The following is a 27,284-nucleotide window of genomic DNA, read 5'->3' as shown; positions in this document are numbered from 1 at the left end:
CCCTAGGTGTCTCACCATCACTCCAAATTAATAATGTCAAGGTGAACGCCCAGTCCACCCAAGCCTCAACTTGCCCCTGCCCTCCATGCCCCCATCATGCGGCAGGCTCTCCACATTCCAGAGACCCTCCCCCTCCCATATTCCCCAAGGCAAGTCATTCTCATCAAATCTGTCCTCTTCTCCAGCCCCCTACCTCCATCACTGCCTGGTCGTCTCATAGTCTCTTCCCTCCTCCCCCAAAACACACACACACAGCCAATTCATTCGCCACATACAGTGAGGGGTCTTTCTAGAACACAAATCTGATCAAGTCCCACCCTTGCCTTCAACACTTCCAAGACTCCCACTGCCTGCAAGATAAAATTCAAATATCCTCACACAACTTGCATGATCTGGCCCTTCCGTGCTGAGCGTAATTGCCTATCATTTCCCCCACCAGCGACACTCAATAACTAGCTCGCTCACGACCATCTCTTGCTTGAATTCTCCAATATTTAAAAAAATTTTTTGGCCACGTCACACGGCATGTGGGATCTTAGCTCCCTGACTAGGGACTGAACCCACAACCCCTGCATTGGAAGCACAGAGTCGTAACCACTGGACTGCCAGGGAAGTCCCCGAATTCTCCAATTTTATTTATTTATTTAAAATTTTATTTGTTATTTTTGGCTGTGTTGGGTCTTCATTGCTGCGCGCAGTCTTTCTCTAGCTGCGGCGAGTGGGGGCTACTCTTCTACTATTCACTGCGGTGGCCAGGCTTCTCTTGTTGCAGAGCACAGGCTCTAGAGCGCGTGGGCTTCAGTAGATGCGGCGCGTGGACTCAGTAGTTGTGGCTCGCGGGCTCTAGAGCGCAGGCTCAGTAGTTGTGGTGCACGGGCTCAGTTGCTCCGCAGCATGTGGGATCTTCCCGGACCAGGGCTTCAACCCGTGTCCCCTGCATTGGCAGGCGGATTCCTAACCACTGTGCCACCAGGAAAGCCCTCTCCAATTTTATTATGAGGATGATTCCCCTAGGAAAATCATAGAGAATGCACATTCCAGGGCCCTCTCAGTTTCAATAATCCAGAGGTGAGGCAGGCCAAGGAATCTGCATTTTGACCAGCATCCCCATTGATTGTCATTTAGGGGAATCCTTCGTTTAAAAAAAAAAAACCTCCGATCTTTTATTCTCCCATAGACCACTGGGGGGCCAGAAACCTCAGTTAATCTCAGCAGTTTGATCTTTGTACCCACCCCCATGCCCAGCTCAGTGCTAGTACCCGATAAGTATTCAGCTGAGATGTAAATGCTGATGCCTGAACCCCTTCATCAGACACAGGAGCATGGAGGCCACAGGCACCTATAAGGAAGAGCCATCACCCTCAGAGGTGCTGTGGACAACTGAACTGAAGGTACAACCCATGGAGCTATCTTAATCTGGTCAGTGTCCAATTATCTTAACTTGGGAAATCCATGAAAGTAGAGTCTGAGACAAGTCTGGTTTATTTGGAAGGTGGTCCCAAGAAAGCAGAAGTGAAGAAACCAGAGAGTGAGGCAAAGAAGGAGGGAACATCAATATATAGGGAGATAGTGGGGTTACTCTAACAAAGTGGAAGTTTATTTTCTTCCCTTTTTTTTTTTTAAGGCCAGGTAACTTTCTTTTAATTTAATTAATTAATTTATTGTGGTACGCGGGCCTCTCACTGTTGTGGCCTCTCCCGCTGCGGAGCACAGGCTCCGGACGCACAGGCTCAGCGGCCATGGCTCACGGGCCCAGCCACTCCACGGCATGTGGGATCTTCCCGGACCGGGGCACGAACCCGTGTCCCCTGCATCGGCAGGCGGACTCTCAACCACTGCGCCACCAGGGAAGCCCGGAAGGTGTATTCTTAACCACTGTGCCACCAGGGAAGTCCCTATTTTCTTCCCTTTGACTCAGCAGTTCTATGCCTGGATCTACACAGAAGGGAAAAGAATATCTATTTCCACAGAGCAAATTTTACAAAAACAGTCACAACAGCTTTGTTGGGAATAGCCAAAAACTAACTGGCAAATGGATAAACAAACTGGTATATCCACACTATGGGCAAGAAAAAAAAAGAAGGGAACAAACTGATGATACAAGCGGCAGCCTAGATGACTGAAGGTCATGCTGAACAAAAGAAGTTGGACACGAAAGGATACATACTGCATGATTCCATTTATACGGCATTTAAGAACCAGCAGGGAATTCCCTGGGAATTCCCTGGCGGTCCTGTGGTTAGGACTCCGCACTTCCACTGCAGGGGGGCACGGGTTGGATCCCCGGCCAGGGAACTAAGATCCCGTAAGCCATGCGGTGTGGCAAACAAACAAACAAACAAAAACTGGCAAAACTAATCTATGTTGATAGAAATCAGAATTTTGGGTGCCCCTGGGGGAGGGTAGGAATCAACTAGAAAGGGGTCCGTGGGAACTGTTTAGGGTTCTGAAAACATTATCCATCTTAATTAGGGTAGCGACTATATGGGTGTCTACAATTGTCAAAAATCATTGATCTGTACACTTAAGGTCTATGCATTTTACTATATGAAACATCCAACTCCTGTTTTTTTTTTTTTTTGATTGTGCCAGTTGTGGCTCCCAGGCTCCTTAGTTATGGCAGTTGGGCTCCTTAGTTGTGGCTTCCGGGCTGCTTAGTTGTGGCATGCAAACTCTTAGTTGTAGCATGCATGTGGGATCTAGTTCCCTAACCAGGAAACAAACCCGGGCCCCCTGCATTGGGAGTGCAGAGTCTTAACCACTGCACCACCAGGGAAGTCCCCCCAGCTCAACTTCTTTAAGTAAAAAAAATGTAATACATTTATTTTATGTCACAAAACAGTGTACGCAGTTCAGGGCTGGTATGGAGCTCCATGATGGCAGGACCTGGACTCCTTCTATACTGTTGCTCTGCTATCCTTAGTGTGTCACATTCATCCCCATGGTGTGCTGCGCCATTTGTTAAAATACTGTCTATCTTTTACACCACCAGATATGCTCAGATAAAATTTGGGGGTTCTAGTGCTGTGAGAAAGAAGGGAAGAACAGTTTTGAGGACAGCTGGCAATCTCTGCCACAGATATCTCAAACAGTTGTAAATCCACCCAATGTTGCTCACGTTTTCCAAGCCAGTTTCCACCTGAGACCTCCTACAAGCCTGTATATCCAGGCTCATATTTCAAAATAGAGTTGTAAGCTCTTGAAGAGGGAAGGCGTACGAATGGGTAACATGGCAGAGCTAGTGGGAAGAGTTACCTAAAACACACCCATGTCCTGGCGGCTGCTTCAAGACCCTGGAGAGACAGACAAGGACAGAACAAATAAAACAGACAATCCAGCCCACAGTGGCAGCAACACAGTTCCAAAAGGTAAAAGCACTTGTGAGAAGACAGGGGATTTGAAATATGGAGTTATCCACTACAGGAATGAAATGCCTCAGAGGATCATGGGGGGCATATGAGATTGTGCCTTTGAGGCACTATCTGGGTTGAAAGTTAAAATTAGTCAACTTTGGGCTTCCCTGGTGGTGCAGTGATTAAAAATCCGCCTGCCAACGCAGGGGATGGGTTCGATCCTGGTCCAGGAAGACCCCACGTGCTGCAGAGCAACTAAGCTCATGCGCCACGACTACTGAGCCTGCGCTCTAGAGCCCGTGAGCCACAACTACTGAGCCCACGTGCCATAACTACTAAAGCCTGCGTGCTCTAGAGCCTGCATGCCGCAACTACTGAGCCTTCGTGCTGCAACTACTGAAGCCTGTGCACCTAGAGCCCGTGCTCCACAAGAGAAGCCACCGCATTGAGAAGCCCACACGCCACAACGAGGAGTAGCCCCTGCTCTTTGTAACCAGAGAGAGCCCACACGCAGCAATGAAGACCCAATGCAGCCAAAAAATAAATTAAAAATAATAATAATTAGCCAACCTTGGTGCCTGTTTCTTGGCATCATAATAAGTCTTTGTAGGATGGTGAGGGTTAGAGACCCACATGCAATGTTTTGGGCACCAGGAAGGTGGATGCTAAAATAATTTCTATTCTGTGATGGGCAGTGGGGCAGGGAGGTGAAGGATGCTGAGCAGGGACATTGGTCAAGTGCTTCTCCTCTCTCAGCCTCAGTTTCCCTGTCTGTAAAGTGGGGTGATTATGGCCTCTCTCTTCAGGCTGTTGTAAAGATCAAGGAGATGGTGTATGTACGTGCATGGCACCACAGACAGTAAGTGCTCAGGAAATGATGATGACAAAAGTATAAAGGTGGATAAATAATGGATTGATAGATAAATGAGAAGGAAGGAAGGAAGAAAGGAAGAGAGGGAGGAAGGGAGGGAAGAAAGATGGAAGGAAAGAAGGAAGGGAGGGAGGGACCCATTTCTGAGGCCCTGGACAGAGGCTGATCAGTTCCTCTTGAGAAACTGCCTAAGTCCACACCTGGACCACTTCCCTTATCAGCTCTCATACTTAAGGGCCACCACACACCTGCTTTGATTGCCCCAGGGCCAGGAACCAGGCAACTAGGGACAGCCCCATGGTCTTGGAACCCAAGAAATTATTCAAATTAGCCAATCCCAGGAAGCCCGGGAAACCTAGCTAACCGCACTACAGTTCCAGCTTGCTGTTACCCTGTCCAGTGCAAGCCCTGTATCCTCTAGTTTGGAGCTCCAAGTAACATAAAGAGTTTTGTCTTTCTTCGATCTGAGTGTCACTGTGTGTATCACACCATCAAAAAAACTTGAAATTTTATAAAGCAAATACGCATAACATAAAATTTGTATTTCAACCATTTTAAAGGGACAATTCAGTGGCACTTAGTACATTCACAAAGGTCCAGAACCATCGCCACTACCTACTTCCAGAACATTCCATCACCCCAAAAGGAACCCCATTCCCATTAAACAGTCACTCCCCATTTCCCTCTTCCCACAGCCCCCAGCAACCATCAGTCTGTTTTCTGTTTCTCTGGATTTGTCTATTCTGGAGTTTTCATATAAATGGCATCATACACCACGCATCCCATTGTGTGTGGTTTCTTTCACTGAACATAATGCTTTCAAGGTTCCTCCACGTTGTAGCCTGTCAGTGCTTTGTTCCTTTTTCATGGCTGAATAATATTACATTGCACGAATATCCTACATTTTCTTTATCCAGACACTGTTTGGATAGCTTTAGCTACATTACCTCCTATAAGGTAGGTACCATCGTTATACCTCATTTTATAGGAGAGAAAACTGGGGTCCAGAGAGGTCAAGCAAGTTGTTCAAGGTTGCACAGCTAGTGGGTGGCAGAGTCAGGAGCTGAATTTGGGCACTCTGTGGCCAGGATGTGCATGTTGAACCGCTACCTTACACCCCTATCATAGTTTGGTACGCAGAGACAACATGGCAGTTGTGACGTGTCCCTCTGTCATTTCCACAGGGGAGGATGCTAAAGTGCTGACAGGAGCAGAGACTTATGGTCACACAGTGCATTGTCTCCAGCCAGTGCTGGAAACAGATGGTGAGGGCAGAACTCAGATGCTTCATCATCCAGGAGCTGCTGTTCAAATGGTGGTCGCCTCCCACCAGGGAGCGTGGGGGTCTGCCAGAGACACCGTTGATTATATCCTGCACCTTAATGGGTCCTTCAAAAGAGAATGGCTTGGGTTTCCATGACAACAGGCAGGCAGCATCACAAGGAGATGGCTGAGTTTCCTCCCCCAACCCACATCTGGCTCTGGAATCTGTCCCCTTCCATCTCTGCCTTTCTGGATCCTGGGAACCCAGCCGGTGCCCAGGCCCAGACCCAAGCAGATAGCCATGTGGGTGGTCAGTGTTCACACCCCTGGGTACGCTCAGAGCTCCCTCTCTTCGGCCCAGCCCCAGCCCAGTGAGGGAGGGAGGGACAGACGGAAACAGCACACACCAGGCACACGTGCAAAGCAAAGTAGAAGGGACAGGGCACGGTGAAGAGGTGGTCCCAGGGGCCTCCACGTCACCCCAGGTTTCCCAGACATGTATCTAGCCAACCAAGGGGATGGAGAAAGCTCTGAGGTGGAAATGGTTAACAGGGCTCGAAAAGGTGAGACTTATTGACTAACAGTGACCCGACAGGTTACACAGAATATGCTCTTCAGGGCAGAGAAGGGATATTTGACAGACGTCAGAGTAAAGCTTGCCAAGACTCCAACTTATTTCTTCAAATTGTCCAGGAAACATTATATGTACATTGTATATATATATTTTTTACTTTATATGTTATATGAAGATATAATATATTTATACATTATATATTATTTTATATATTATTATGTATAATATGTATACATAACATGTAACATAGTATTTATAATACATTATTATATTTTGTCAAGTTATGTTATAAAATATTATGTATTATATAATATGAATATTATGGATATTATATTTATACACTTACAATATGTTACATGCAAAAATATATACTATATAGACAACAGTCTATATAATTAGACTATAGAACACAAAAGTGTTTATATAGGGAGAGAGAAAGAGAGAGCATGATAAAGCAAATGTGATGAAATGCAAACAGCTGAGGAATCTGAGTAAAGAATATGCAAAAATACTTCACCTCTTCTTGCAGCTTTTCTATATGTTTGAAATTATACCAAAATAAAAAGTTACAAACAAGGCGAGGTTGGCTTAACATTTGAAAAACCAATCAAAGTAGGGACTTCCCTGGGTCCAGTGGTAAAGAATCGCCTTGCAATGCAGGGGACGCAGGTTCGAACCCTGGTCAGTGAACTATGATCTCACACGCTGCGGGGCAACTAGGCCCGCGTGCCACAGCTACTGAGCTCGCGAGCCACAACTAGAGAACCTGCAAGCTGCAAGCTACAGAGGCCATGCGCCCTGGAGCCTGTGCGCCAAACTAGAGAAGAGCCCGCGTGCCAGAACAAAAGATCCCACATGCCTCAATGAAGATCCCACATGCCGCAACTAAGACCCGATGCAGCCATAAAGATAAATAAATAATAAATAAATCTTTTTTTCTAAAAAAGAAAACGAATCAAAGTAATTCATTATATGAACAATTAAGTGAAAAACTACATGATCATCTCAATAAGTGAAGAAAAAGCATTTGACAAAATCCAACATCTATTCTTGATTTTTTTTAAGTCTCAGGAAACTAGCAATAGAGGGGAATTTTCTCAACCCAATAAAGGATACCTATGAAAACCTACGGTGAACAGTATTTTCTTTGGAAGGAAGAAGCAAAACTGCCTTTATTTGTGGATGACAGGATTGTGTGCTTTAAATATGTCTAGTTTCCTTTTTTTTTTTTTTTTCCCGGACGCGCAGGCTCAGCGGCCATGGCTCACCGGGGCCCAGCCGCTCCGCAGCATGTGGGATCTTCCCGGACCGGGGCACGAACCCATGTCCCCTGCATCGGCAGGCAGACTCTCAACCACTGCGCCACCAGGGAAGCCCTATGTCTAGTTTCTTGTATGTGAATTTTACCTTAGTAAAGCTCTTTTAAAAAAAAAAAAGACAGACACAGGAAAACAGTATGGTGATGTTTCCAAAAGTTAAACATAGAATTACTATATGAGCCCACAATTTCACTCCTACCTCTATACCCAAAGAACTGAAACCAGGGACTCAAATTCTTATACACGAATATTTATTGCAGCACTAGTCACAACAGACAAAAGGTGGAAACGACCCAAGTGTCCATCAATGGATGATTGGATAAACACAATGCGGTCCATCTATATGGCAGAACATTACTCAGCCATGAAAAGGAGAGAAGCCCTGACACTCACTGCAATGTGGATGAACTTTGAAAACATGATGCTCAGTGAGAGAAGCCAGACACAGAAGGCCACATAGTGTGTGATTCCATTTACATGAAATGTCCAAAACAGGCAACTCCACAGAGACAGAGAGTGCATTCGTGGTTGTCAGGGGTTGGGGAAGGAGGGCACGGAGTGACTGCTAATGGGGATGGGGTTGTCTTCGAGGCTGATGAAAATATTTTGAAACTAGATAAAGATGACAGTTGCAGAATATTGTGAATATACTAAATGTACGTAATACACTTTAATATGTCGGGGGTGGTCTTTACAGTTAAGACTTGCGCAATTAAAAAAAAAAAAGACACTTCACCATAGACAGCTAGGAAAGTAGTGCAGATGACATCTGTTTATTACTCAGCAATGTCTTGTCCTGAGGGAAAAATTAAGAGGACTTTGTTGAAATGTCCTTTGGACAGATGTTTACCTCTGAATCTCTCATTCATTGTGTTAAAAAAAGAACCAATTGTGTGATTAATTTGAGGGCTTTTAAGGAGAAGGGAGTGTTCCCTCATCTTTGGTGGAGAAATTACCTGAATTGCTGTCTTGTGGATGTGGGGTGATTCAATGAGGCACTGAATGCACAGCGCCTACCCTGCAGTCTTATCTTTGCAACCGTGTGTGTGTGTGTGTGTGTGTGTGTGTGTGTGACTTTAAAACATATCAACAGGGACTTCCTTGGTGGCGCAGTTGTTAAGACTCCCCTATGCAGGGGGCCCGGGTTCAATCTCTGGTCAGGGAACTAGATCCCACATGCATGCCACAACTAAAGAGCCAGCGAGCTGCAACTAAGGAGCCCGTCTGCCACAACTAAGACCCAGCACAACCAAAAAACAAAAACAAACCCACAACACATACCTACAAATTTATTGACATCCCTCCCACAACTAATTCCCTTCCGTTGAGAGGGTGGTGTCTGCTTCTCTCCCCTTAGAGTGGGCAAGACTTAGTGACTTCCGTCGAGCAAAGAGAATGGGGAGGAAGTGACACTGTGTGACTTCCAAGGCTGTATCTGCAAATATGGTAACATTGCGGGGTTAGGGCTTCAACGTAAGAATTTGGGGAGGACCCAATTCCGTCCCAGCAGTCACTAAGCTTGGGGTAGTATGTTAAGCCAAAATGGACAACTAGAGTGATCTGGAACACTGCTCCATTCAAACACTCTACCTGAAAAATTCCTGTCCATGAATGAAGCCACTCTCAACTTCCTCCTTCCCTCCCCAGCCAGGCACAATTTATGGGTCCCCTGGGCTCCCGCATCCCTGACTACACACCCTGACTTAAGTTCTCTCCCTCCACCAGATTCCTGGCTCCTGAGAACGCTGTGTTTCTTGCTCACTGCTGCATCCCAGCTTCCAGCACATGGCGCAGCATGTAGTAAGTGCTTAGAATATAAATCAGCATGGCTGAATGAATGAAATGAAGACATATACCAATACCTCAGGCTGTGCTAAACAAAATCAATCTATCTGTCCCTTCAGGGAGGGGAGACATATCCAGGCTATTTCTTAGAAACTCAACTATGGCATATTCCCCGATGAACAGGCAGTGCCCCAGAGAGGGAGCAGACAGTAAACAAACTCTCAGAGGAACTGTGTGATTTGCTCAGTAATTATACACACGCAAATTAAAGCCACAAGCTACATTTAACGCTGTTCTAGTTACTGCTGCTGCATCAATCTATTCCAAAACGTACAGGCTTAGAACAATCATTTTTGTATATCTCACGGATTTTTGTACGTCTCAGGTCAGGACTCTGGGCAGACTCAGCTTCTGTGGCCTGTGGGTAGGGTCAGGTGGATGGCTGGTCTGGAAGGTCTTAGATGGCCTCAGTCACCTAGGGGACACCGTGGAGGGGAGGGCCGGAAGGTGGAGCTCAGCTGGGACAGTGGATCAGAGGGTCTACATGTGCCTACAGCATGATGGTCTTTGGGTAGTTGACTTCTTTCATGGTGGCTGACTTCCCAGATGGGGCACCTCAAGAGAACCAGGGGGAACTGGTGATCTTTTCTGTCCTAGCCTCAGAAATCCCAGTGTCACTTCTGCCTCACCATAGAGATCGAAGCAGGCACGCACTCACCTACATTCAAGTGTAGCAGACACAGACCATGGCTCTCGATGAGAGAAGGGTCAGTGAACGTGGGGGCCATGTTTCAAAAGTGCCACAAACACCTATTAAACTAGCAAGGAAGGAGGAGGAGGAGGAACAGGAAGGAGAGAGGCCTCAGGAGAAACCAACCCCCCAACACCTTGACCTTGGACTTCCAGCCTCTGTAATGTGATACAATAAATACCTGCAGCTTAAACCACCCAGTAAGTCTTAGTCAGTTTGGGCTGCTATAACAAAATACCAGAGACCCAAGGGCTTACAAACAACAGAAATCTATTTTTCACAGTCCTGGAGGCTGCAAAGTCCAAAATCAGGGTGCCGGCATGGTCCAGTGAGGGTTCCCTTCCTGGTTCATAGGCAGCCGTCTTCTTGCTGTGTCCTCATTGGGCAAAGGGGCAACGGAGCTCTCTGGAGTCCCTTTATAAGGGCACTAATCCCATCAGGAAGGGCTCCACCCTCATGACCTCACCACCTCCCAGAGACCCCACCTCCTGATATCATCACCTTTGGGGGCTAGGATTTCACAAATAAATTGGGGGGGGGGCACAAAAATTCAGCCTGTAACACAGGCCTAGCAAATGAATACACTGATTTAATTTCTTACCAGCCTTCCCCTCCACCCCACCTTGAACCAGATTCCAGAGTTAAGGGGGTTTGCTCTATTTTTCTCCCAGTTCTACCCCAGCTCCTAAAACACTGCCAGACACACTGGTAACCTCATGAAATATTTATGGGATGAATGAGGACGCCTACTCTTTGGCATTGCTATCTTGGGGGTCTGTCATATTATTTTCCCTATTTTCCTGAATGTTTAAAATATTTTCTCATTAAAAAGATTTTAAAGCGCCCTACGATGAAAAGCCCCAGCTGGGGTTGGGCACGGCCCTAGAGGTCCCCGTGGCCTCCTTGGTTCTTGGTGCGCCCGTAGCGCGCAGGTGGCTGCGCCGTGGCCCCGCATCGGCTGCCGCGTTTAGGCTACTGCGCGGGAGGGGAAACGCCGCAGCTGCTGGCGCCCGGCGATGCGCACCTGGCGGGCGGCCCGGGGATGGGCCGGCGCATGGGGGCCGGACGTTTGCAGCCTCCCGGGCCTGGCGAGGGGACAGGCATTGGGAGAACAGGCTCCCCAGATGCAGAGGGTCTGGGGAGGGGGCCGCCGCCTGGGTGGAGCTACCCAAGTAGCGGCCCCCACCGTGTCTCCTCGTGGCTGCCTCCCTAGAAGCCTGCGGGGCGTCAGAAATAAATCAGAATGAAGGAGGAGAAGGTGGATGGTGCCCAGGCCACGGAAAATTAGGCGGGGTGGAACTGTGGTTAAAATGCGCTTCCTGGAGTGACCCTTTTATTCACATCCCCCATATTTACTGAGAGCCTACTGAGTGCCGGGCGCTGCTAGAAACTGGGACACAGCAGTGAACATGACAGACCAAAATCCCTGCCTTGTCCGAGCTGACATGGTAAGCAAGCACACTGAGAATAAAGGTCGTAAACACGTCAGTGATATAGGAAGTCATGTTGCAAACTGATACGTGCTGTGGGAAGAAAACAGAGCAAGGTCGGGGGGCCTTGGGGGGGAGGGTTGCTGAGGATGCAGATACCCCATCAAGGATGGTTTCAAGCTACCTGATGGCGTCACAGAGTGGGAAACTGGGAGGAGATGGGCAGGTCCACACCATCATATGGTATTTCTGCCATGTACCTTCATAGGCATGTTACCTCGAAAGCATAGATAACAGTAATGCTTAGTGAATAATTAGGACGTGATGAGTATTTGCGTGAATAATTAGGACGTGATGAGTATTTGCGTGAATAATTGGGACGTGATGAGTATTTGCGTATCACCTTTGTTTTTTTATGATCTGTTAAGTGTTAAATCTCTATAATTTAGTGTTCAGTACTGGCTGGGCTTAATCTCTGGTTGTCAAAAATCTAGAAAATTTGGCCCTTGTAAGCTAGGGCATGCCGGCTTCAGCACAGCCTGGAGGGGAGAATTCTGAACAGGACTGAGGTAGTAAGTGCTTAGAATATAAATCAGCATGGCTGATTTTTGCCCCTGAAAGAGCTGTTATTAATCGAAGTTGGGAGCCTGGGCGAGTGAAATTAGAACTTGCTGTGAGTGTGTGTCTTTACTCTGCTTGCAGCGGAGCACAGCTGGGGACACTCCATGACGTGGGGGTCCCAAAATCTCCCCATTTCCATCCCCACATCCTGTTCTCAGTCTTTTCTCTGGAAGGTAGATGAGTGCAAGGGGAGCTCCTCCCACTTTCTGATGCCCCTCCCAAATTCCTCTGCTATCTTGCCCTATCAATTATCCCCAACCTCATTCCAATTCCGGCCTTCTTCTCCCCAGCTCTCCCTCCTAAGATTGGGCCGGTTAGGACACATTCCCATTGTGTGTCAGAAAATCCACAACTATAGTGGCTTAAAGAGGAAAGAAACTACAGTATGGATGAACCTTGAGGACATGATGCTCAGTGAAAGAAGCCAGACACAGAAGGACATATACAGTCTGATCCTACTCACAGGAGGTCCCTAGAGGAGTCACATCCATAGACACAGGAAGTAGATGATGGGGACAGGGGCTGGGGGAGGGGGATGGAGAGTCAGTGTTTCATGGGGACAGAGTTTCAGTCTGGGAAGATGAGAAAGTTCTGGAGATGATGGTGGGGATGGTTGCCCAACAATGTGAATGTACTTAATGCCATGGAACCGTACACTTAATTTTATGTTATGTATCTTTTACCCCAATCTAGAAAAATAAAGAAAACACAAAAATTTTGCTACCAGCATGTGCACTAGAGTGGAGGTTTTAATAGATGGGGTCTATCTACATAAATCATGGCACAAGTCCACACCATGGAATACTATACAGCCATGAAAAATACTATCAGGGAAAAAATGTGATTAGAATGTCAGCTCTGCCACGGTTGGGAATTTTGTCTTTCTTGTTCACGATCGTAGCTTTAGTATCCAGAGCAGTACCTGGCACCTAGTGGGTATGCAATAAATGTCTACTAACAGGAGACTGTCTATCTAAAACATGGTACCTGTTGAGTACCATGGGAGTACCATGGGAAATATTCAAGCTATACTGTCAAAAGGCAGGTAGCATAATACCTGTATTTCCTTGATCCCCAAAATGATCACTTTTCCATGCTTTTGTGTTTCAGGAACCAAAAAAAAACTGAACCATATTTAACTAAAAGCCATGCGTATGTTTAGCATGGTGTGGGTTTTTGTTTGTTCATAATAACAGCTCTGAAAGAGCTGTTATTAATCGAAGGTGTTCTTTTCAACAGTCCGTGGCAGGTAAGAGTGGAAGAAATTCAGATTTGTGACCAGAAAGATGCAAAACGCAAGAAGTGCTTGTAGATCAGTGACGGTTTTGTCTCTGGCTGCAGGACGCTAGGAAGGGTTTTCACGATTTTTCTTTCTCCTTTGCTTGTATTTCTTGATGAGAATACATAACATTTATGCAATCAGAAACAGTCAAAACTAAGTGCACTCAATGACGTAAAGGATATAAGTTCATCAGGACCCACAGTGCTGTGGCTATGGGCACAGACAGCCTGGGTTCAAATCCTCAAAGCACCATGTGTGAATCAAGGGGCATTCCCAGTTGCCTTTGCCTCTGGTCCCCACATTCAGGCATGCCCCCCTGCTTCCAAAAGAAACTTGCCCCACCAAGCCTGTGGGAGAGGGTCTGTCCCCCCCCACCCCTCCCGCTCCTTGGAGCTCCCTCAATTCTCCCTCTTTTATGTTCAACAATTCAGGAATTCCATTAACAAGCCCTGAATCTCAGGAAGTCATTTTAAAGTATGTTACAGATGGAATGTTTTACCTCCCCACCAAAAAAACCCCGATATGTTGAAGCACTAAGCCTCAACGGGATGGTATTTGGAGTTGGGGCCTTGGGAGATGATCAGGTTTAGATGAGGTTGTGACGGTGCTGCCCTCAGGATGCGACTGATGCCCTTATAAAGGGATGAAGGGAGCACAGCTCTCTCTCTCTCTCTTTCCTTCTCTCTCCTCCATGTGAGGACACAGTTGAGAAGACAGCTGTCTACAAACCAGGAAGAGAGTCCTCATCAGAACCTGATCATGCTGCCACCCTGATCTTGAACTTCCAGCCTCCAGAACTGTAAGAAATAAACGTTTGTTTGTTTAAGCCACTGTGATGGTTAATTTTATGTGTCAACTTGACTGGGCTAAGAGATGCCCAGGTAGCAGGTAAAACATTATTTCTGGGTGTGTCTATGAGGGTGTTTCTGGAAGAGGTTAGCATGTGATTCAGTAGACTAAGAAAAAGAAGATCAGCCCCACCAATGTGGGCATCATCCAATCCACTGAAGGCCTGAATAAAACAAGAAGGTGGAGGAAGGGTGAATTCTCTTTTTTCTTGAGCTGGGACATCCACATTTCCTGCCCTCAGACATCAGAGCCCCTGGTTCTCAGGCCTTCAGACTTGGACTGAATTACACCACCAGCTTTGCTTGTTCTCCAGATTACAGACGGTAGATCATAGAACTTCTCAGATGCCATAATCACATGAGTTAATTCCTAATATATATATATATATATATATATATATACACACACACACACACACATATATACATATAGATAGATAGATAGATATGGAACTGAGCAGAACCCTGCAGGGCCCTCCCCAAACACAAAGGCCCCTTTATGTCCCCTGCCTCTTGTCTGTGGAAAAGCTGAAGTCTCCCAGGCCTCCCTGAGTCACAAAACAGCGGGCTCAAGCAGTTAACGATTAGGACACTAGAGTCACAGACTCAATGTCCGATGAAAGAATGGGATTAACATTATTGTTCACAATAATCTATATCTGTGTGGGCATTAGAATAATTATAGCTTGCTCTGCCCCTATATGTAAGCAGGAGACTAAAATTGTCAGCAAAGTGATGCTGCAGACCCATGTCGACATCTTTCACTCTGAAAACACAGAGTCCTATGTCAGCATGAAGAAGTTACGGAAGATGGACCTTTGCCCTTAATCCCACAGAAATGGAATGATGTCTGACAAGTGGGAATTTGTAAGCAGCTCTTTGGCCCCTTTCCTGTTTGTCTATTTCTGTTCCCTTTAAATCTTAATCATAAAAATGAGATCACTAGGTAACATTTACTCTAACTCCTGATTTTTGCTTTACTAAGTGTACATAACGCCTTGCCTGACCTGTTGATTCCTTTCCTAGATTAGAAGGAGTAAGAATGAAGGATTAAAGAATGACTGACTAGGGCTTCCCTAGTGGCGCAGTGGTTAAGAATCCGCCTGCCAATGCTGGGGACACGGGTTTCAGCCCTGGTCCGGGAAGATCCCACATGCCGCGGAGCAACTAGGCCCGTGCACCACAACTACTGAACCTGCGCTCTAGAGCCCACGAGCCACAACTACTGAGCCCACATGCCACAACTGCTGAAGCCCGCACGCCTAGAGCCCGTGATCCACAACAAGAGAAGCCACCGCAATGAGAAGCCCACGCACCGCAACGAAGAGTAGCCCCCCGCTCGCTGCAACTAGAGAAAGCCCATGTGCAGCAACAAAGACCCAACGCAGCCAAAAATAAACAAAATTTTAAAAATGAATAAAATCTATCTTAAAAAAACAACAAAAAATGAATGACTGACTCTCTAACCTCAGCTGCCCCATAGCAAATTGGCAGGTGGACCACGCGTGCAAGACACCATCCAAAATAAGATCAGGAGAAGTCAGCAGTCTGCACACAATGGAAAATGGACAAAGAAGCTGACATCCTACCGTAATGATTAACTGAGATTTCCCCCTTTTTCCCTCTAAAAATTGTCATGGCTGAGCAGAATCTCTGGAGTTGGTCTCCAGACATGAGTCCACCTTCTCCCCAAATTGCTGGCTTTTCTGAATAAAGCATCTTTCCTTTCTACTGACATTTGCCACTAGAGTATTAGCTTTTGAACGGCGAGCAGCTGAACCTGAGTTCAGTAACATATCTACCTGTCTACCTATCTCCTACTGGGTTCTGTTTCTCTAGAGAATCCCGACTAATATAGCCACCCAGCCTGTGGTATTTGTTACAACACCCTGAACTGACTAGAACAGAGTATTTCTCTAAGATTCACGAAGCAGAACGTCAGTGGTGCCAGGGAGGGCACCCAGTAAGCTCCAAGTCAAGGAATCATCCAAGAAGACCTGAAGTCTCAGCTGAGGCCTGAAGAAGGCCCGAGATGTAGCCAAGGGAAGAAGGTACGGAACAGCATTCCAAGCAGAGGGAACAGCACACACAAAAGTCGGGAGGTAGAGAACACCATGCATTTCTCGAACATTCCTGGACACAGCAACCTCCTTCATCTTTCCAGTAATCCTCAATAACCCTGGAGCAGGCAGCAGCAAATTAGAGGCAAGACAGTGTTGGGGGTAAGGGTCTGATTTTGGAGGTGGGGCTCAGGCTTCACGGAGGTGTCGACGTGTGCAGTCACCCAGGACCCCATGCTCAGAAGGGCCCCACGCTTGGTTTAATGCCCTGCTGTCCTTGTTGGGAAGTTCTTCATCACTTTTGGACAAGGAGCTCTACATTTTCCTATCGCACTGGGCCCTGCAAATTACGTAGCCACTTCTGCCTGGGTTCAAATCCCGACCAGGCCATTTACTTGCCCTGTGCCCTTGAGCAAGTAACTGAGATTCTCAAAGCCCCCAACCCCAGAGGTTTACTCACAATGATATTGGAGAAGTTCCCCAGCCAAATGACCAAGGGCTGAGGCAAATTAATTTAGATTTTGTATTGAGGATGTTGAGGGTTGAAGGAAGGAAAACTAAATTTTTAATAGGGTATTAATGAGTGAGCAAATAAACATATGAGTGTGTGAATGAATGAACGAATGAATGAGAAGTGAACGAGCGCCGGACACTGAACCTTAGGGCCACCTGTACTCCCTGCTCTCCTAACGTCCCCACCCCGCCCCACTTTCCTGCCTCTCCCGAGCGCCCCCTGCCGGTGAGCGGCTCGGCCTCGCGAAACCCAAATCGGACCACTCGCCTGACTTCGCCTTTGCTCTCGCTCCTGGTTGGCTCCGAGTCGCTCTCCCTGCCTTTTGCGGAACGTACTCCTTTGGCCTGCGTCTGCGTTTCCGTCGGTTCCGGTACAGTGACAGCCACAGGAAGTACGTAGCCAAACTTTCCCAGGTCCCACAAGCCATCGCGATAGCATTGCATGACGGGAGTGGTAGTCCTCGAGGGAGGAGTTTCCGCCACAATTGGCTGTGATTGGAACTGCCGTTCCCGCCATGCATCGTGATACCACTTCGCCGCCGCTGGCCCTCGGCCTTCTGGGAGTTGTAGTTTTAGTACCTTACCGTTCCTTTTCTGTTTCATGGAGTGTGCCGGCTTAGAGAACTACATTTCCCTGCACCCTTCCAGCCTCCAATGGAACCAGGTCGCGGCAGCCATTTTGTTCCGCCCCAGAAGCCCCTAAGATGGCGGCGGGGGAGACGGTGAAGGTTGCTCCGTGTTCCTCCGGGCGCTAGTCCGCTGTCCCCCGCCCCGTCCCCCAGTACCCCGGCGGCTGGCCCATGGCCTGGCGGAGGCCCGGACCATGGACCTCCACACCGCCGTGTACAACGCCGCCCGCGACGGCAAGCTGCAGCTGCTTCAGAAGCTGCTCAGCGGCCGGAGCCGGGAGGAGCTGGAAGAGCTGACGGGCGAGGTGGCCAGCGGGGGGACGCCGCTGCTCATCGCCGCCCGTTACGGCCACTTGGACGTGGTCGAGTACCTGGTGGACCGGTGCGGCGCGAGCGTGGAGGCGGGCGGCTCGGTGCACTTCGATGGCGAGACCATCGAGGGTGCTCCGCCGCTGTGGGCCGCCTCGGCCGCCGGCCACCTGGACGTGGTGCGGAGCCTGCTGCGCCGTGGGGCCTCGGTGAACCGCACCACGCGCACCAACTCGACGCCCCTGCGCGCCGCCTGCTTCGACGGGCACCTGGAGGTGGTGCGCTACTTGGTGGGCGAGCACCAGGCCGACCTGGAGGTGGCCAACCGGCACGGTCACACGTGCCTCATGATCTCCTGTTACAAGGGTCACCGCGAGATCGCCCGCTACCTGCTAGAGCAGGGCGCCCAGGTAAACCGGCGCAGCGCCAAAGGCAACACGGCCCTGCACGACTGCGCCGAGTCCGGCAGCCTGGAGATCCTGCAGCTGCTGCTCGGGTGCAACGCCCGCATGGAACGGGACGGCTACGGCATGACCCCGCTGCTGGCGGCCAGCGTGACGGGCCACACCAACATCGTGGAGTACCTCATCCAGGAGCAGCCCGCTGGGGAGGAAGCGAGGCCAGGGCTGGCCCGAGAAGGCCCCTCCGCCGGCGTGGCGTGCGCGCAGCCCCAGGGCGCCCGCTGCGGCAGCTCCTCCCCAGAGGAATCCCTGAGTGAGGAATCGTTCGAGAGCTGCTGCCCCACCAGCCGGGAAGCCGCCGTGGAAGCCTTGGAGTTGCTGGGAGCCACCTACGTGGATAAGAAGCGAGATCTGCTCGGGGCCCTGAAACACTGGAGACGGGCCATGGAGCTTCGTCACCAGGGGGGCGCGTATCTGCCCAAACCCGAGCCCTCGCAGCTGGTCCTCGCCTATGACTATTCCAGGGAGGTGAACACCGCCGAGGAATTGGAGGCGCTTATCACCGACCCGGATGAGATGCGCATGCAGGCCTTGTTGATCCGAGAGCGCATCCTGGGTCCCTCTCACCCAGACACTTCCTACTATATTCGGTACCGGGGTGCGGTGTACGCCGACTCAGGCAACTTCGAGCGCTGCATCCGCTTGTGGAAGTACGCCCTAGACATGCAGCAGAACAACCTCGAGCCTCTGAGCCCCATGACCGCCAGCAGCTTCCTCTCCTTTGCCGAACTTTTCTCCTACGTGCTCCAGGACCGCTCGGCCAAGGGCAGCCTGGGCACTCCAGTCGGCTTTGCAGACCTCATGGGGGTGCTGTGCAAAGGAGTCCGGGAAGTGGAGCGGGCTCTGCAGCTGCCCAAGGAGCCCGGGGACTCGGCCCAGTTCACCAAGGCCCTGGCCATCATCCTCCACCTGCTCTACCTGCTGGAGAAAGTGGAGTGCACGCCTGACCAGGAGCACCTGAAGCACCAGAAGGTCTACCGGCTGCTCAAGTGCGCCCCCCGCGGCAAGAACGGCTTCACCCCTCTGCACATGGCCGTGGACGCGGAGACCACGAACGTGGGCCGCTACCCGGTGGGCAGGTTCCCCTCCCTCCAGGTGGTCAAGGTGCTGCTCGACTGCGGGGCCGACCCAGACAGCCGGGACTTTGACAACAACACCCCGCTGCACATCGCGGCGCAGAACAACTGCCCGGGGATCATGAACGCCCTGATCGAGGCGGGGGCCCACATGGACGCCACCAACGCCTTCAAGAAGACAGCCTACGAGCTGCTGGACGAGAAGCTGCTAGCCAAGAGCACCATTCAGCCTTTCAACTACGTGACCCTGCAGTGCCTTGCGGCCCGCGCCCTGGACAAGAACAAGATCCCCTACAAGGGCTTCATCCCCGAGGAGCTGGAGGCTTTCATCGAGCTGCACTAACAGGGCCCAGAGGAGAACCTGGGAGGGGCGGGACCTGCATCTGTCCCTGCCCCGTCGGGGAGCACTTCCGGTAGCTGGAATGGGGGGAAGGGCTTTCCCGCCTCCACGGCCCCCTCCCCTCCGCAGGGAGAGGGGAAAGGAGTCAGCGAGCTGTCGGTGCTAGAAGCCTTCAGGATCACGCGCTAGGAGAAAGGACTTTCTCGAGGAGCCCGCGCGCGCGCGCCCATCCTCAACAGGGAGAAGACGCTCAACCTCCCGCACCTTAGTCCTGTCTGCCTGGGTTTCTGAGGGTCTGAGGGTCTCCTGACCCGGAGGCAGAGGGATTGAAGCCATCGCCATCCTCCCCTGCTAGAAATGCAAGAAGAAACGGAGAGTCGGGTCAGGCCTCTGCCCCTTACATGGCCGCATAGACCCAGCCGCCCAGTGCAGTGTTAGGACTGGGGGTCCCCGGGCGGAGGGGGAGTGGGAGACTCGCCCCCTACAGCACGTTTGCACCAGCTCCCTCCGCCCTGCTGTGGGCCGGGCTCTCTGCGGGGGGCGGCCTGCCCTTTGCGTAGCTTTTGTGGTTTGGTGTTCCGTTTATTTACTAAGCGGGCAGGTTACAGGTGTGGCTCAGGAGTCCTGAGGTTTTGCTGCCATATACTTTTTTTTTTTTTTTTTGTAAGATTTTGGTTTGTCGGGCTAAGTTCACTTGACGCAGCGAGAGTTTTGTCGTGCCTGAGATGGCCACGGCCGGCAGGAGGAGTGAGCTTCGTTGTGTGAAGAGTTGACGGAGGGAGGGGCCATCCCGGCCTATCAGTCCCCAAAACGAGGGTGACGGTACCTTTCTGAACACTTCACTCGTTTGCCTTTTACTTGGGCCGCCCGACTTCCCGTTCACCCTAGAAGGAGAAGTAATTTTCCAAACGAGGAGCCGGCCAAACACTGAAGGAGCAGGGCTTGCCGGCCGCTTCCCACCCAGCAAGAGTTAGCGTGGTTGGTTTGGGCTTTGGTTTTCACAATTTCCAAGTTAAAACTGCAGGTCACTTCTGTCTCACAAATCACACCGGAGGGCACAGGTGTGTGGCGAGCAACCCAAGTGGCTGTAGCCATTTTTTAGCTGCTTGGGGAACTGGATCCAGGTGACCCTGAGACAATGCCAAGTACACCGTTAAGCCACTAAGTCAGCTAGATGAGACGCTGGATGCTGGGAGTGGGTTGCCAACTAAGGTGGTACAAAGTCTTGGTCTGCCATCCTTCGGGGCGTCCAGCGCCCCTGCCAGAGAACCCGCCCCAGCGAGATTCCCTCGGGGGCATCCTCCGTCCCCCTCGGCTGCCAGCAGGAGAGTGATCTTGGCATGTTGGGAGAGCAGAAGAGGACGGGAGCAGCTGCCCGCCGACTCAGGAGAGAGGTCGTTCCCACCCCGCGCCTCTCCCGCAGCCTTGTCGAGGGGCAGCTACACGGAAGCCTCCAGAAGCCACATCGGGTCCCTGGATGTCCCGCCCCACCGAGGGACCTAGGTCTCGTTTGGATTTGCAGTGTTAGTTAGGACATTCTTTCTTTACAAGGAAAGACCAGGTTTCGCCTTCCGTCAAGGTGGGAAATGCTGTCACTGTCCCTCCCAAAGGCCGGAATAAAGAAACGAGGCAGTGTCCATTGCGAGTCTCTTACTGATGTTGTTAAAAGGATGACACGGGGAGAGGGCCGCCTGGCAGTCCCGCACGGGCTAGATGGGGGAGAAGGCAGGGAGAGGGTGCCACCAGGTGTAGAAGGTCCACGTAAAGGCTAATGGCTCCCACCCGAGTTTCGGTTTGTGTCCTGGGGCTTTGTCAGAGTGCATTAGGAAGATGTATTACTGCAGGGAAAAAAAAAAAAACCCACTGACTTAGTCAAAAGCCCTGCTTTTCAGGAGGGTTGCCACAGAAAAGAGGGCTTGACCTTCAGGAAAGGCGAGGAAGGGCTCAGGAAACAGGAAGGCCCCTAGCTCAGCCCTGCTTCGCAGAGACCCCCAATGGAGCCCATGGACCCTCTGGCCCAGGAGGTCTGTGCATGAAGTTGATGTGCCCCTACCCCTCCCTTTGTCCTGCCGTCTCGCTGGTTAAATTGTTTTTCTCCCACATTCACAGTGTCAACCCTCCCCAACAGCAGTGCCCTGGTGGTGGGTCATTGAGTGTTTCCTGAGGGCCCACTGTGTGCCAGGCAGGGTTCGAGCCCCCTTGGAGGCGGGGGGAGGATTGAGCCAGCTATACCTGAGGGCAGTCATCTCCCCTGCTTCCTTAGCTCCTGGGACAGTGGGGAGACCATGCTGTGGTCTCTCTGACTCCTGGTTTCACTGGGCCCCAACCACACTTACCAGCTAACACCCACTCAGCTATGGTGTGAATATATGGTTGTTGCCCTGAAAGAGTGGATTTTGAGTCAGCAGATGCTCTCAGGAAACATGTAGACCAGCAGCATTTATTGAGCCCTGACTGGATGGCAGGCACCATTCTGTGTGCTTGGGTGGGCTGCCAACAGCAGCCCTGGGAAATAAGTACCATTATTCCTATCTTGCAAATGGGGGAAACTGAGGCTATTAAGAGATTGTATTTGTCGGGAGTCGCCAAAGAGGGAAACCGATCTGGGCCACGTGCTTTCTTTGAAGGCTCACACCTGAGAATTGTGACTTTTGCCTGAGACTCTCCAGAGAAAGCCATCTTAAAGCTCAGGCAGGTTTCCAGTGAGGACTGATGCAGCAGCTCAGAGTTTAGGAATGATCTGCTTCCTCCTGGGTCCCGCCGTGGCAGCCGGCAGAATGGCATACGCCAGCCACAGTCCTGATGGTCACTGGAATTGGACCAATCGTAGTAGCCCAGGAATGGGTCGTGCTGGCTGACTCAGCCTGGGTCAGTGATTACCTGCACATTACCAGTGACAAGACAAGCTCAGAGAGGCCAGTTGCCTGCCCAAGGCCACACAGCCAGGATGGTGACCCACCTTGCTGATAGGTGAGCAGACCAGGGCTCAGAGGGAGTGGCGTTTGCCCGAGCTCACCGGGGTCAAGGCTGAGACCCAAGATTGAGGGTGTCAAAGTGTGCAGCCCACCCCACAAGTGGGAGCCACTGCCCCTACTCACTGTCACTCCCTACCCCACTTCCTGCCTCTGCAGAACTGAAATCAGGGCCTGAAGTTCTTTCTACTCATTGGCTTGTCTACTTGGTTTTTGCCTTTCTCAGACCTTCTGGAGCCCTGGGAGGGTCTGTGTTGGTCCCCACTGAGTGACCCACGTGGTGAGTGAATGAATGAATGCCTCTTGCCTCTGGGGCTTTCAGTCCCCCCCTAACCACTTGGGAGCAGCCCCGATGGCTTTGCCATGCACGGAGCCTGTCACCCCCGTGGGATTCCAGGACTGTTATCTGAGCAGTGTTTACAGTGAGCAGAGCGTCCCGGCCTGAGGTTAAAGATAGCACTGCTCAGGGGCTCACATCACAGGCCCAAAAGCTGAGATGACCAGCTCCTGGGAAGGTGGCACTTGGCTGGCACTGCAGGGCACTAACTCTGTGTCCCTGGAGAAAGGGTGAGGGTGTGGATTCCTTCAGGAAATTCAGTTAGGACTGGACAAAGGGTGATTCCACCCAGTGGTTGCCACAACATGTGTTAGGCAAGACCCAGACCAGACGCAGGCAGCACCACCCCTCCTGCAAGGCGGGGGAGAAGTGCTCCCTCCCCTGACCCCAGCACCTGTGTTTCTAGTAGGTTGCAAAAGAGACAGTGACCCTCAACACCGGACGGGACATTTGAAATCCCCCAGTGCAACCCTCTCCCCCTGACCTGAATCCTGATGTCTTCTATTAAAAGCCCATCAATGAAAGGTCTCCATCGGATGTCACCTCCTCCGTGAAGCCCTCCCAGATCATCATTAAAAACACAGCCCCAGACAGCCTCCACCACATCCTCCTGGGTACTTCCTTCTTAATCCTTAAAATCTTAACACCTGTCATCATCTTCTTTTAAAAAAAAAAAATTCTATTTTATTTTATTTATTTCTTGACCACGCCACGCAGCACGCAGGATCTTAGTTCCCCGACCAGGGATCGAACCTGCACGCCCTGTATTGGAAGCGTGAAGTCTTAACCACTGGACTGCCGAGGAAGTCCTCATCATCTTTTTCTTTGTTTCCTTCCTTGTTTTTTCATCATGTCCCTTCCTTAGAATGTCAACTACTCAAGCTCATTCCATACTGTGTCCCCAGCACCTAGAGGAGGGCCTGATTCACAGTAGTTCATTAAGCATTTGTTGAATGAATAAATGAACTCACGTGACTTGTTCCAAGAAGAGCAAGGAACCCTGTGTGGCTGGATCAGAGTGAGTGAGGGGAGTGCAGGAGGAGCTGGTGGACACAGGCAGATGGTGCAGGGCCTTTAGGCCCTAAAGAGCAATTTGAGTTTTACCCTCAGGGCTATGGGCAGCAATGGCAGAGTTTCACACCAAGGAGAGACATGGCCTGATTTAAGCCTTGAGATCACTGGCTACCGCTGGAGGAACGGATTAGAGAGAGGTCGTGGGATGGACAGAAGTGAACCGATTTCAGATCCATTTTGGAGAAAGGCTGGCAAGACTTGAATTGGTTTGGGGAAGGAGAGAAGTCTAAGATGACTCCTAGGTTTTTTGGCCACAGCCAGTAAGTAGATGGATGGTGGGGCTGTTTAACGGGCTGTGGAGAAATGGAGCAGAGTTCCTGACTCGGGGTGACTCTAGGGCCCAGTGGGAACCCTACTGTAGCTGCCTCATTCACCACTGTATAGCTGGTACTTAGGAAAATGCCTGGCACATAGTAGGAGCTCAATCAGTATGTGTTGACTAATAGAAGGCTTTCAGTCCCAGGGAAGGTAGGCCTTTGAGTTGCTGAAGTAGCTTAACATTGACTTCTAAGAGCCTTAAACTCAGCCACCACTCAGGGCAGGCAGGTAACACAGGTGAGTGAGCTGGCAGGTAGGCAGCTGTGACCCAGCTTCAGTCGAAGAAGTCACAAACAAAACTAGAAAGTACTTTGAATGGAGCATACAACACAACATATGAAAAATGTGTGCAGTGCAGCTAAAGCAGTGCTTAGAGGACAATGTATAGCTTTAAATGCTTGCACTAGAAGACAAGAAAAACGAAATCCGCAAACTATGGCCCATGGGCCAAGTCCAGCCACACTCCTGTGCTTACACCTTCCCTGTGGCTGCTTTCATGCTGCAATGGCAGAATTGCATTGCAACAGAGACCATCTGGCCCCCAAAGCCTAAAATATTTACTGTTTAGCCCTTTACAGCAAAAGCATGCCAATGCCTGATCTAAAGTTTCACCTTAGGAAGCTAGAAAAATCAGCACAAATTAAGCCCAAAGAATAAAGAGTGGAAATCAATAAAATAGAAATGGGCAAGCAATAGAGAAAAACCAATGAAACCAAAAGCTGGTTCTTTAAAAAGTTTAATAGAATTGAATGAAACACATGTGCTGGTGGAGATGAGGTGGGGCTCCAGATTCTGCCCCGGGGTCACCACCTTGCAATCAATCCTCCGATTTAGTCCAGTTTCCTCACTCAGAATGAACATGCTCATTGGACAGTGTGGCGTGGTGCTTTAGGACAGAGGCCACATGACCTTGGGAATGTCACTTCCCCTCTCTGAGCCTCAGTTTCCTCTCTGTAAAATGGTGTTGATGGTAGCAGCTTCCTACCAGCACTGTATGAAGAATTAAATGAGTTCACCCCTGAAAACATCCTGGCACACAGTAAATGTTCAGTGTAGCTGTCATAGTTATAGGCACCTACTGCCTGCACACTCATTTATACATATGATACACAGATGAGCCTTTTAAAACATATTTATTTACTTATTATTTATTTATTTTGGCTGTACTGGGTCTTAGTTGCGGCATGCAGGATCTAGTTCCCCAACCAGGGATTGAACCCTGGCCCCCTGCATTGGGAGTGCAGAGTCTTACCCACTGGACCATCAGGGAAGTCCCATACACAGATGAACTTTAAAAAAATTTAAGTAGTTATGTATTTATTTGAATGTGTCTTGAGGAACAAAGCGTCGCTAGGCCCCCTGCTCCCAACATGTGAGTTCACAGATGTTAATCCTGAAAATGACCCAAGTTTAAAAATAAAGACGAGTTCGTATTTTTTACAATCTTTTTCTGAGATAAAATGGATCATTTTAAAGCGTACATAGTGGCTTCAGTATAATCTCAAGGTTTTGCAACCCTCACCAGTATCTAATTCCAGGGCGGGGGGTGGGGAAGAGCTGTTTTTTAAACCTCTTTAAAGAAAAATATTAAAGGACTCAAGGAGGGACTTCCCTGGTGGTCCAGTGGGTAAGACTCCGTGCTCCCAATGCAAGGGGCCCGGGTTTGATCCCTGGTCAGGGAACTAGATCCTGCATGCCGCAACTAAGAGCTAGTGCAGCCAAAATAAATACATACATAAATATTTTAAAAATAAAGGACTCAATGAATAGGAAAGAAATTAAGTAAACAAGAGGGCAGATGGCCAGTAAAGATGCTGAGGACAGTTAGACAGGTAAGCAAAGTTTGGGAATCCTCAGGAGGCTGCCAGAGAGCATGATGGCCCCAAATGACAGAAGGGGACTCTAAGACCCAGCAAGGGGTGGGAATGGGCATAGCACCTGGTGAGGGGTCTGAGGGACCCCGGGGAGCCTCAGGGAAAATAAGAGATTGGGCCAGGCCCCTCTGAGAGGTCAGGCAGTTCCTTTTCTTGGGAAGGGAACAATTTTTTTAAAAACTTCCTTTGGAAATTGGAAACCCTGGGCGCCTCCCAGGGCTATAAAAAGGCGGTGTCCACTGACCAGGTTAAAAATAAAGATCCCCACCCAGGGGCATTTGGGGTTGGGAGGAGACACTGTGTAGGCCAGGCAGGGGTAGGACTTGCTGTGTGACCTAAGGCAGTTGTCTGCCCTCTCTGGGCTCTGGTTCCCAACAGCATTCGACTGAAGGATTTCTAAACACCCAGTTAATGGTGTTTATATTTATACGGCTGCGGTTGTTGTTATTTACGGAGGCTGTAATCAGGGAGAGAGGCCTTTGGCATGGCCTGGAACTTGGCACTCTCTGGGGGTCCTGCCCCTCTGGGCTCTCTTAGGAGGAAGGCCGTCGCCAGCCCGGGGTGGGGGGTGGGGTGGTGGTGGAGGAGGAGAGGCAGGAACTGTTGTCCGACGGCGCCCCCTGGTGGCACCAAATGCTCATCGCAGTATCTTCTGGGTCCCCACGAATAAAGGAAGCATCCTGTTCTGGGGGAGGTGGGGGGACAGGTCTTGCACGAGGGTGGGATCACACTGGCTCCTCCTACCCCTTGGGCTGTGTCTCCCCCCTCCCCACCTGGACTACCCTTTCTCCCTGGAGTGATGCCTTCCAGGAAGCCTCCCACAGCCGCTCTCCCCTCCCCCTACCATCCCCCATCACACCCCGGACCACCTCGGTTGTAACCGCCTAGTCTAATGTCTCCCCCACGGATCTGTGAGCCCCAAGAGGGTAGGAACAGGGTCTGCTTTAATCAACAGTATGTCCCCTGATTTGAAACCGTCCCTGGCATACAGTAGGTGTCAATGCACACTGTTCAGTAAATGAATGAGTGGATGGCAGAATGAATGAATGGAACCATTCACCCACAGGCAAGAAGGGAACATGGAATCAAGAGGTTGTTTTGCACAGCAAAGGAAACCAAAACAAAACGAAAAGACGACCTACGTGGGGACTGCAAGAAAATATTTGCAAACCTTGCGACTGACAAGGGCTTAATTTCCAAAATATACAAACAGCTCATACAACT

The 27,284-nt window shown here is 50.1% G+C and overlaps 2 protein-coding genes across 4 annotated transcripts in view; one reads left to right on the top strand and one right to left on the bottom strand.

Moving 5' to 3' along the window:
- DPP9 (dipeptidyl peptidase 9) overlaps window positions 1-17,055 on the bottom strand; it is a 115,062-nt gene extending 98,007 nt beyond the window's left edge. For all 3 annotated transcript variants that reach the window (XM_060297308.2, XM_060297311.2, XM_060297313.2), the window contains exon 1: window positions 16,939-17,055. The gene's annotated coding sequence lies outside the window, so the exon portion shown is untranslated. The remainder of the gene's footprint in view (window positions 1-16,938) is intronic.
- Window positions 17,056-17,371: 316 nt separating this feature from the next.
- FEM1A (fem-1 homolog A) lies at window positions 17,372-21,113 on the top strand. The gene has a single exon (XM_030879346.2). It carries the CDS (start codon window positions 17,494-17,496, stop codon window positions 19,486-19,488), a length of 1,995 nt encoding a protein of 664 aa, XP_030735206.1. The 5' UTR covers window positions 17,372-17,493; the 3' UTR covers window positions 19,489-21,113.
- The last annotated feature ends 6,171 nt before the right edge of the window (window positions 21,114-27,284 follow it).

Source organism: Globicephala melas, chromosome 3, assembly GCF_963455315.2.
Source record: "Globicephala melas chromosome 3, mGloMel1.2, whole genome shotgun sequence".
Taxonomy (NCBI): Eukaryota; Metazoa; Chordata; class Mammalia; order Artiodactyla; family Delphinidae; genus Globicephala; species Globicephala melas.
Note: the sequence above shows the minus strand (reverse complement) of the source record. Positions and strands in the feature narration are given on the sequence as shown.